This window comes from Pantherophis guttatus, chromosome 6 (genome assembly GCF_059756535.1).
Source record: "Pantherophis guttatus breed Tessera chromosome 6, ASM5975653v1, whole genome shotgun sequence".
Lineage (NCBI taxonomy): Eukaryota > Metazoa > Chordata > Lepidosauria > Squamata > Colubridae > Pantherophis > Pantherophis guttatus.
The window spans coordinates 12,749,902-12,762,105 of NC_142068.1; the positions used below are offsets into that span (position 1 = coordinate 12,749,902).

Here is a 12,204-nt window from a genome sequence, read left to right on the forward strand (position 1 = left end):
CGTGTTAAATTAGTCTCAAAGTAGTTGCAACTAATAATTGAAATCAGCCATTAAAACACCTGTTCAAAATGATGTTTATCAAGCTAACATGTTTATTAACTTTCCTATTAAAAAAATGTTTGCCCCTCAATTCTGCAGAATACATGCCAAGGAGCTGGGAACCCAAAAAAATAAGGTAGGACCCAGAGTTAGTAGGCAAGCTTATAGCAACTATAGGAGACCCTCCTTATTTTGTCAGTGAATCTATAGGTTCCTATAAAAAGAACCTGAACGTTAACCTTTTAGAGCAGGGGTGTCTAACCCTGGCAACTTTTAAGACATGTGGACTACAACTTCCAGAATTCTCGAGCCATTGGAAATTTTGGGAGTTGAAGTCCACCAGTCTTTAAATTGCTAAGGTTGGACACTCCTGATTTAGAGCTTTAAAGGGAATAATCACACATTTATATTTTTCCAAGAAACAAATTGGCATCCAGTACAGCGCCTACAGGGACCACCTTTGGTGGGAAGGTAACAGCGTTCCGTGCGCCTTTGGCATTTACTCATGCCAGCCACATGACCACGGAGATGTCTTCAGACAGTGCTGGCTCTTCGGCTTTGAAACGAAGATGAGCACTGCCCACTAGAGTTGGGAACGACTAGCACATATGTGTGAAGGGAACCTTTACCTTAGCTTTACAGTGCCTTAAGAATATACAAAATATCACCTTTTGAATTTTGCTCAAGATCTCCTGGCTACCAAATTATTTTATGAATTATTTTATGAATTTTATATTTTAAGTTTCCAGACAAGACACGGGCCTTCTCTTTATAATAGTCAAACTATGACATAAATTATTTGCTTTTAAGACGATGTTTTCTCAGAAAGTGATGTAACTAATGCACTAATGAAAGGTGATTAAAAATGTTCGAGCTTGTTGCCTCTAATTGGGAAACCTGATAAGAATTGGATCCAGACAGAGTATAATCCTGTTACCACATCTAATCTAATTTAATCCAATCTAATCTAAATCTAATCCAATTCCAACCTTCTTTGTTATTATTTGTTGTTATAATAATAATTTTAATTAGCAATTTTATGATGTTTGTGTATCTATATTTTTCTTGACTGTACACCGCCTTGAGTCCTACAGGAGAAAGGCGGTATAGAAATATAATAAATAAATAAATAAATTATTAGCATGCCAACTATATTCAACCTACATTACAAACCTGCAAACTAAGTGGAAAACATTTGTGCCCTAAATTTAATATACACACACCTATACTTAATTCAATATGTATTGGTTATATATATATGAACTATGAACTATATATATATATAGTTCATATATGAATACTAAGGATGGTGCAAGTTTTGAGATTTGAAGGGGGGAAATTGCTTCAGAACATACATGTCATCTGTCAGCAACTCCGTAAATCAAAAAGATATTTTCCTGAGACTATACTCTGCAACTGTATAGAGCAGCTATATAGTCCCAGCAAAAGTTATAACAACTTTAAGTGATTTGTCCTATGCAAGCACCCACACCTTTTCCTCTTCAAATTCAAAGGTCTTAGGTCCAGGGTACTCAAATTCAAATGGCTTAGGTCCAGGGTACTTGCAGGACCATCTCCTGCTTGCCTCCCACCGTCCTGTCCGCTCCCACAGGGCTGCTCACCTCAGGGTACCATCGACCAGACAATGTCGTCTGGCGATGTCCAGGGGTAGGGCGTTCTCTGTGGGCGCCCCTGCCCTCTGAAACGAGTTACCCACCGAGCTCCGGACGGCACCTGATCTCCGTTCCTTCCGTCGGGGCCTGAAGACTTGGCTATTCCAACAAATGGGCTGATTTAGATTCTTGGGTGTTATTATTTATTATCATTCGATCTTAACTGGTTTTAATTGGGTTTTTATTGTATGTTTTTATCTGTTTATTTGTTTTTACCTGTGTTCGCTGCCCTGAGTTCTTTCGGGAGAAAGACGGCATATAAATACTTGCAAATAAATAAATAAATAAAGTGCTGCTTAGACCTCTTAGCTATACATCTTGAAAGCAAAATCTCAAAGAAAACAAGGAAACATGTCTTTAAAGCAAGCCTTTATATGGAAGGCTTTTTAGAAATCCTACAAAGTCCACCAAAGTTCAAAACTGAGCTACATTTTACTTTATTATTTATTTATTTTATTTGTCAAGAACGTACTTGATAATAAGTATAAGCATGGATTGGATACGTAAAATAGATACAAATAGAAGAAACATTAGGACATGGACGGTATGCACACCCCTTAAAGACCTCTTACATGAGGTGTAGAGAGTGGGGTAAGCATGCAGGCATGTGGGAAGAAGTCAAAAAAGTCAAGATGGCAGCCATAGTTGTGTGATCATAGTTACTATCTTGACTTTGATTAACATTCATGTCTCTATAGGTCTGCATGCCAACATCCCTGTAGCGAGATTGAAGTCTACAAACGCATATATTTCCATCAATCTTTATCAGATCTTCATCTGTCTTTTGTTTACTTCTTGGCACAAATGTGGTTCCACTTCCTAATATTAAACTAAAATAATTAGAATAGTACACAGACATATTGTTTTTGCAACGGATTTAAGCACTCAAGTGTTCTATTACTACAGAATTACTAAATAAATACATAAGCATCTATTTCTCTTGGCTACCATGAAAAAGACTCACAAAATAGGTGAGCGTACCAAAAATGTGGTCCACAGGTAACCTTCAGCCCAGCAAGGCTCTTCTGAAGTTCACACAGATCTTCCCAGGGGTGGGCTGCTGGGGGTTTGCAGGGGTTCGGGAAAACCTCTAGGTAAGATTCTGTGCAGTTGGGAGAACCCCCAAATCCCACTCCTGGCTGGCCTCACCAACCCCGCCCCACCCCTCCCAGGAGTCCCCACACGGCCCATTTTGGATGCAGGTAAGTATAGGGAGCGTGTGGAGACTCAAGGATGGTGAAAACTGGGCCTACAAGAAGTTCAGGAAGGCTGGAAATGGGCCCATTTCCAGCTTTCCCGAACTTCCGGTAGGCCCATTTTTCCTGAGGGCCTCCAGAACCTGGGGAGGCCATTTTCACCCTCCCGGAGGCTCAATGAAAGCCTCTGGAGCCCGGGGAGGGCAAAAATGCCCCCCCCCAATCAGGTGCAGGAGGCTGACTAGGCCACGCCCACCATAGCCACACCCACCCATTTTTGAAGCCCAGCCCTGGACCTTCTCTTCCACAAGTAAACAAGCCCAACATTTTAGCCTCCTTTTTTTCAGTTGTTTTGGAGGTTAAAGGAGGCTTAAAAACCATTCTATTGCCTAAAATATTCAGAGTGCTAAAAAAAAAAAAAAAAGCCAGTCAGGAAATTAAATAAATTATTATCAATTAAGTCTAAAGTAGACTGCAATCACAGCAACTGTTTAGCTAAACAAAGAAAGCCGCGCTAAAAAGTGATGCAAGCAATCAAATCAAATAGTGAATGCATAAATAAAAACAATTGAAATTATGGAAAATAAATACTGATACTGTCCCTTACATTTTCTTTCAACGGGGATCAATTTCTCCAGATGTGATTGATGACGCCAAGATTATTTAAAGTAAGAACACATCTGACATATCTATATATTTCACGTTGGAGGCACCCAAATGTACAGGTAGTCTTCAACTTATGATTACAATCGAGCCCAAAATTTATGTTGCTAAGTGAGAAATTTGTTAAGTGAGTTTGGCCCCACTTTACGACTTTTCCTACCACGTTTGTTAAGTGAATCACTCCAGTTGTTAAATTAAGTAACAGGGTTCTTAAGTGAATCTGGTTTCCCCATTGACATTGTTCGTCAGAAAATCGCAAAAGGTAGTCACATGACCTCAGGACACTGCAACCGTCATAAATATGAGTCAATGTTTGCAAGCCAATTGGCAAGCATCCAAATATAAATCACGTGGTACAATGGTCATAAGTGTAATAAATGGCCATAAGTCCTTTTTTTCAGTACCATTGTAACTTTGAACGGTTACTAAGTGAATTGTTGTAAATCGAGGACTATTTGTATACAGAGTGCCTTCACCTGCATTAGTGTGTCTGCTCAGTAACAGAAGAACACAGAGCTGTACAAGTCAAATCATCTTTGATCCAACACAACTGGTAAATATTGTACATTAGCTTCTGTGGTCAAGTGACTGACAAGTTTATATGTACCCAGTAGTTCCTACTAATGTGTAAACAATCTTCAAGCCAAACCTGCTGGGACATAGCTTCAATAGTTTTCTACAACTTGCTGGAAAGATTTCTAAGAAACCGGAAAGGACATTGCTGGAATCTAAAGTTACCACTGTAAATTAAAATTAGTATTATCTTCATTTCCAAAAATACTGCACTGTAACCAGCCAATGCAATCCTAGGCTGCATTAACAGAAGGATGCAATCAAGATCCCGTGAAGTTGTAGTACTGCTTTACAAAGCCTTAGTAAGACCACACTTCAAATACTGCATCCAGTTCCGGTCACTACAATATAAAAAAGATGTTGAGACTCTGGAAAAGAGCAGAGAAGAGCAACAAGAATGATTAAGGGGCTAGAAGCTAAAACATACGAAGAACGGTTACAGCAATTTAGTGAAAAGAAGGACTAGGGGAGACATGATAGCGGAGTTCAAATATTTGAGGGGCTCCTACAAAGACAAGGGAGAGTCAAACTATTCTCCAAAGCTCCAAGATAAGAATCAATGGATAGAAACTAACCGAGGAGGGAAGCAACCTAGAAGTAAGGAGAAAATTCCTAATGGAAAGAGCAGTCAACCAACAGAAAAACTTGCCTTCAGAAACTGTGGATGTTCCATCACCGGAAGCTTTCAAAGAGACTGGACAACCATTTATTTGAAATGCTAAAGGGCAGTGAAGGCTAACCTTTTTGCTGTTGCGTGCCAAAAGCGGGAGGAGTGTGCCTACACCCATAATTCAATGCGCCCGCACCCCGTGCACAAACCCCCCCCCCACATGTTTCACACGCTTTTGGCACACGATGGCATGGTGCCCCCCCCCCCAATTCCTTAAAGCTCCAGAATCTGGCAGATACAATATTTCCTTTTTTAACTTCCCAGAGAGATTTGTAAGTGCTTTGCTACAATACCATCAAAGCAATTTTTTATAACGCAAAGTTGGAGAAGGAGAGACGCTGGTGGCAGCTGCTACAAACCTGATCATTGCAGGGAAATTATTTCTAACACAAAATGCTTGGAAGGATCCGAAACTGTACTTACCAAGACGAATTCGATATAAATGTCAAAACAGGTAATAAAATACTCCGTTATCTACCCAAGCATGCCCTAAACAACATTTAGAACTGATTATATTTATACAATGTGGGCTGCCACTGCTGAAACAAATCAAACATGTAAAAAGGGCTGTGGTTTCTTGTCATAAACTGTGAATTGCCAAAAACTTAGAATGTGGCATTTCCAGAGGGATGACTTTAAATGCTGTCCACCAAACCAAAAAAAAAAATCACAGAGCAATTCTGCCTTTTTTGTCCCTTTCACATGTTTTTCTTTCATAACAAAAGTTGACAGGCAAAGCACTTAAGGAAATGTATGAATAAAGTCAGAGACCTGCATGATTAATCTGGAAGCATTTATAAAATAACAGAAAGTAAGGTGAGATGATTAATAAGTGTATTTTCCACCTGAGCCATCTATTTGTTTATTTGTTTTGAATCCCGCCTTTATTATTTTTACAAATTACTCTGAGGCAGCCAACATATGCAACACACCTTCCTCCTCTTATTTTCCTCACAACAACAATCCTATGAGGTGTCTATGGAGTTTCTCAGTCATCCATGTCATGGTTGTCCCAAAGATGGTTTTTCAAGAGGCAACCGGACTTTCTTTGTTTTTGCTTGAAGACATTTTGCTTCTTATCCAAGAAGCTTTCTTCAGTTCTGACTAAATGGTGGAGAAGCTTCTTGGATGAGAAGTGAAATGTCTTCAAGTAAAAACAAAAAGTCCAGTTGCCTCTTGAAAAAGCACCTATGAGGTGGATTGAGTGATATCAAGCTTAATTTTATTGTGTTTCCCTCAGAACAGGGCTAAAGGGAGAAGGGATTGAAGCTAAATTTTGTCTCCCAGACAACCATAAATGGTGTGATGAAAAGTCACTGTAGGGCAGTGTTTCCCAAACTTGGGAACTTTAAGAAGTGTGGACTTCAACTCCCAGAATTCCCCATCCAGCATGGCTGGCTGTGGGATTTTGGGAGTTGAAGTCCATACATCTTGAAGTTCCCAAGTTTGGGAAACACTGTGTAGGGCTATGGACCCAGCGGTGAAATCCAGCTGGATCTATCCGGCTTGCGCAAACCAGTAACGCTGGCAGCGGGAGACTCCGCCCACCCACCGGGACATCATTATGTCCCGTTTTTGACCCTGTACACAAACACAGAAGGTTCTGCGCATGCGCAGAAGAAATGTGTGTGCTCCCAATCCCGAACCGTAGCAAAGGTAAGTGGATTTCATCGCTGTATGGACTTATTTTTATTATTTTACTTTACTTTTTCTTCAATCATGTGCCACTCTTACCATACTCAATAATCAGACCTTCAGCTTCTTATTCATGTAAAACCTTTGCTAATTCAAGCTCATCCATTTTATCATATACTACACTGCAGTGTTGAAGCATTTTGTTCTTCCTCTATATTTACATCTATTTTCCATTCATTCATTGGGAGGTAAATCCTTCTAATATATACTGCTCAAAAAAATAAAGGGAACACAAGCAGAAGACATTCGAGATCTGAATGAATGAAATAGCCTTATTAAATACTTTGTTCGTTACATACAGTAGTTTATACACTACTCAAACAACTAAAGGGAACACAAAACTACTGTATGTAACGAACAAAGTATTTAATAAGGCTATTTCATTCATTCAGATCTCGGATGTCTTCTGCTTGTGTTCCCTTTATTTTTTTGAGCAGTATATTGCATACAAGACCCTTCCTTTACTGAAGTTAGTTCTGTTTTAATTTCTTTAATTTTTTTTCTTTTTCTCTCCTCTCCCTTTTCCCCAAGATCCACGTTTGATGCGACCAAAAACTGCCCTGTCCTATATTCAGAACCTTTTATTGACCTGTTTTTCCATCACTAATTCTTTCATGATTGTTTTGCTAGGAACAATTAAATTGTGCTCTTCTCCTGAGTTTTTGAAAAGCTATAAAGGATCTTTTATAGCTTTTAGCCTGGATCTTTTAGCCAGACTTGATGTCTTTTGGATTTGATTGTTATCAACTTCTCTTCTGCAGAAGAATGTGATAAGAAGCACAACTATGAATATAGCTCTATCATTATTGTAAGGTTACCGTTAGAATCTTTCAAGATTGAAAGTATGTGGAACCTCCAAGGTTCCTCTGGCTATATGCCATATGGACATAGACACACAACAAGCTTAATCTGATTAATTGAGTTAACCAGTTAATTGGGTATGTCTAATTTAATAAAAAGGACTAGCGGTGACAGGATAGCAGTGTTCCAATATCTCAGGGGCTGCCACAAAGAAGAGGAGTCAACCTATTCTCCAAAGCACCTGAGGGCAGGACAAGAAGCAATGGGTGGAAACTAATCAAGGAGAGAAGCAACTTAGAACTAAGGAGAAATTTCCTGACAGTTAGAACAATTAATCAGTGGAACAACTTGCCTCCAGAAGTTGTGAATGCTCCAACACTGAAAGTTTTTAAGAAGAGGTTGGATAACCATTTGTCTGAAGCGGTGTAGGGTTTCCTGCCTAAGCAGGGGGTTGGACTAGAAGACCTCCAAGGTCCCTTCCAACTCTGTTATTCTATTTCTATTTATCCTTCTCTTCTTTTATTCTCCACAAAAATAGGGAGGGTCCTTTCTGAAATGCCTCTCGTGCCTCCTTTCTTTCTGTAGACTCAGAAATCTTTTTTATTGCTCATTGACCAGTCTGGGTCTTCCTCCTGCCTCCCATGTGAATTGTTGCTAAAGGTGTTTGGAATCTTTTGGAACTTATTTTTAATCTATCATTTCTACTCTGCTTGTAGCATGTATGGATGCTACTCAGAGTCTGCTATGATTGGAGAGGCCTAGAATTTATTAATTTACTGAAATTAATAAATAATGAATAAATGATCGACAAGACCACATCATCACAAGATCAGGCTATCTCCACTCAGACCTCTTATAAACTCCCCTAAAATGCTTTTTTGTAAGATAGAGAAGATTTAGATTAGGTTACATCCTTAATGGTAGACAAGCCATATGTTGCATTTTCTGCTAACAGTGTTGATAGAACTCAATAACAGTGTTGGTAGTACAGTTTGGGCACATTTTTCATGTACTATAGGTAAAGGTAAAGGTTCCCCTCGCACATATGTGCTAGTCGTTCCTGACTCTAGGGGGCGGTGCTCATCTCTGTTTCAAAGCTGAAGAGCTAGCGCTGTCCGAAGACGTCTCCGTGGTCATGTGGCCAGCATGCCTAAACGCCAAAGGCGCATGGAACGCTGTTATCTTCCCAACAAATGTGGTCCCTATTTTCTACTTGCATTTTTTACGTGCTTTCGAACTGCTAGGTTGGCAGAAGCTGGGACAAGTAACAGGAGCCCATCCCGTTACACGGCACTAGGGATTCGAACCCCTGATCTGCCAACCTTTCGATCGACAAGCTCAGCATCTTAGCCACTGAGCCACCGCATCCCTTATTCATTGTACTATAAGCACAAGTAAAGTTATGTTTTATCCCCAGCAACATTCCCTCTCTCCCTCCCCCCTCCCTCCCTCCCTCCCTTCCTTCCTTCCTGTGTTCACTCTTGCCAACCATTTGCATTGCAGTTTTCTTAGCAATATTTCAAAAGTGGTTTGCCATTGCCTTCTTTCTAGGACTGAGAGGGAGTGATTGGGCCAAGATCATCTAGTTGGCTTTGTGCCTAAGGTACGACTAGAACTCACAACCTCCAGGTTTTTACCCTGGTGTCTTAATCACTACATACATCAAGCTGGCTCTCCTATGCTACCCAGAACATATAATATAGATGCTACTTTGCAAGCCACAAAACTGTTCCCAAGTAGGACAAATATGCATGATGCAATCAGAATACCTCAAAACTGATTTAGGGCAAGATCTGTGTATGCTGTTCAATGCATTAGGCAACAGTTGCTCTCCAAAGATTTCAATCAGACCTGATTGAATTGCATCTGTTGTTTCAATAGCAGTGAACATTTTTATGGACATGAGGGCTAGCCTGATGTCCATCTTTCTTTCCTTTCATCTGGGATCAGCAATATCAGGCCTAAGGTGTAATAAATTTCAATTTTGACACCGGTGAAATATGCCATCACCTACAAGTTAATGCATCCTTAAATGATACATCCTTAATGCGTCTATCCTTAACTGATAGATAAATATAAGGAAATATATACAGCAGTATATAATCACATTTTAGTTCCATCTTCCTTTTACTTGTACCCTTTGTAAAAAAGCAGTCACAGGTGCTCCTCATAAATACAGATAGATTGGCATGAAAAATGTAAGAAATACTATTCCAAAAAAACCACTGAGCCTAAAGAGAGATGATGTGGAGGCCTATCATTTATGGAAGAGGTGTTCCTTTATTATTTTATTTATGAACTTTATACACTGTTGACTGTGCAACAGATCAGGAACTGCCTGTGTGCAAGCTAAAATGGAAGGGAAAAACTTTATCAATTTCCACAATATGATTCTGAGCGTATACCCACCATTTTCAAACGGAATAGCAGGCTTTGCTTTGAAGCCCTACTGAACATTATTGAAATGGAACCAGGAGAATGAAATCAAAGCGCTTAAGGATGAATGCAAAGTGAGACTGGCAAAGCCCAAGAAACAGAAGAAAACAAAACTGATGTCAGAACAAATGGTGGCAATTGCCAAGAAGAAAAGCCAAAGCAAAGAAAGACCAAAAAAAAAAAAAAAATCTGGAAAGAAATTAACAAAGGGTTTCAGAGAGTTGCTAGAGACAAGAAGCTATATCAGGACAATGAAAATGGAAAAAGACATGAAAAAATAAAAGTATTCCAAAAGATCTTATAATTCAGGAGGAGGTTATAACCTAAATTGGCATGCTAAACAATGCAAATAGATAGATGATAGCTGATTCCAAGAAAATCAAATGAAGATGGAATGAATATACTGAAATTATGTACAGTGGAGATATCAGATCCCAATATATATTAGATAATATTCCCTATTTGCAAGAACATCTAGTATGAAAAGAAGTTAGAGCAATACTCCAGTAATTACGGTACCTATTCAGAAGGCTATAGGAACAAACAGAAATACAGAAAATAGCAGAAAAGTGAAGTGTTTAATGTAAGATGAAACAAGAGAAACTTGGTGCTATCTGAGCTTGGTTGTTTTCTTGTAGATGTTTCATTACCCAATTAAGTATCATGCTATCAGTAGATGTCAGCTCTCTGAACTTGGTTGTGTTCTTGCAGATCATTTCATTCATTGCCTATGGAGATTCTCAGTCATCCTGGTCATGGTTGTCCCAAAGGTGCTTTTTCAAGAAGCAACTGGACTTTCTTTGTTTTTCTATGAAGACATTTTGCTTCTCATCCAAGAGCTGAAGAATCTTCTTGGATGAGAAGCAAAACGTCTTCAAAGAAAAACCAAAAAGTCCAATTGCCTCTTGAAAAAACACCTTTGGGATTTCATTCATTGGGTAATGAAACATCTGCAAGAAAATAACCAAGCTCAGAGAGCACTCAAGACCTCAACATTCATCTCTAAACAATATTCTCTTCTATTAATAAAGAACATTCTTGGAATCCCCATTGCTTCTGTTTCTTGATCTGGCCTACCCTGAAACCATGGTACCAAGAACAGACCATGGTATTCAAAATGGGATCTAACCAATTCCAAATAGAGAGAAATCATCTCTGCCAATGACCCTATGACCAAGTTCCTCTATAGCTATAAAACCAAGGAAGATCACAACTTGACGAAGCTTCCATTTCAAAGATAGAGACTGGAAGAGGTTTGGAAGCAGAATGTTCTCAATAGATATTCATGAACTTTATAATGCCATTTATCAAATTACATTGTCAAATGTAAATGCTGAAGTAGCAATTTTTGAAGCAGCCTTCTGAAGTCTTGGATAGAGTATCACTTACCTCTCTCGTATGTCGCTTGATATGCAAATATACACATTGTCCTGTCTTGCGATAATGCCTTTCTACATGTTCCCTTCCAAATCCCAGGAAAGTATTCATGCAAACATAAAGGCCTCCTTCGGCATCCTGTAGAGAAGAATAGAAAATTATTGAGGGCATATTTGGGGCACCAGACAGAATTCTTCAGCATGGTGAGGGATATAAATTCCCCTTTAAAGAATCGAAGAATAAGAAGATATCTCAAATGTCTTCTAATCCAATTTCCACCTAAGTGCAGAATCTGATAAATCACTTTGGACAGATGGCAACCCAGCCTCTGCTTTAAAAATTACATAAATAAATAAATAAAATAAATAAATAAATAAAACCCTCTAAAGAGGAAAATTCTACTTCATAAAATAATCTAATTTACTGGTTGACAGCTTTACCATTAGGAAGTTCCTCCTAATATCTCACTTTCCTGTAGTTTTAACACTGGTTCTAGTTCTGTTTTCAGGGGCAACAAAGAAATCTGTTCCTTCTTGTATATGACATTCCATTCGAAGACTGGTATAATATCTCCCTTCGGTCTTCACGTCTTTCCTACCTTTAATCCATTCCTAGATGACTTGGTTTCTCATCTCATCACTATTTTGTAGGTCTCTCTTCTTAAACCTGCACCTGTCAATGTTGTTGTTTGCTGTGGTGCCTGGAACTGGACACCATATTCCAAATTCAGCCTGACCAAGAAAGAATATGTCCTATGCTCTTGTTAATACATGTTCTGACCTAGGCTTCCCCAACAGCACGAAGCCGAGTCCTCATTCCAATAAACCCCTTTTATTTAATTTACAGTGAATTTCTCTCCAGCAAAGTCTTTCCTCTCTCACAGTCTTTCAAGATAGTCCACAATTACCGACCTTTATCAGGCTTGGAGAGTGGCCAGGCCTATATCTTTCAGATGCCGCAATACTTGGCAAGAATGCAGGAATGAACTAATTGCCTCCTGCAAACTCCACTCCCCTTTTGCTCCTTTTTTATTCCCTCTGGGAGGGGCCATTCATAATCCACCTGTGGCCTTTCTCCCTTA

The 12,204-nt window shown here is 39.2% G+C and overlaps 1 protein-coding gene across 7 annotated transcripts in view; it reads right to left on the minus strand.

Moving 5' to 3' along the window:
• The window catches only part of USP13 (ubiquitin specific peptidase 13), a 109,586-nt gene that overhangs the window by 73,986 nt on the left and 23,396 nt on the right, over positions 1 to 12,204 (minus strand). For all 7 annotated transcript variants that reach the window (XM_087872500.1, XM_087872499.1, XM_087872498.1 and 4 more), the window contains exon 2: positions 11,136 to 11,261. In XM_087872500.1, coding sequence (XP_087728626.1) covers positions 11,136 to 11,172 — 37 coding nt within the window. In that variant the 5' untranslated portion in view covers positions 11,173 to 11,261. The remainder of the gene's footprint in view (positions 1 to 11,135; positions 11,262 to 12,204) is intronic.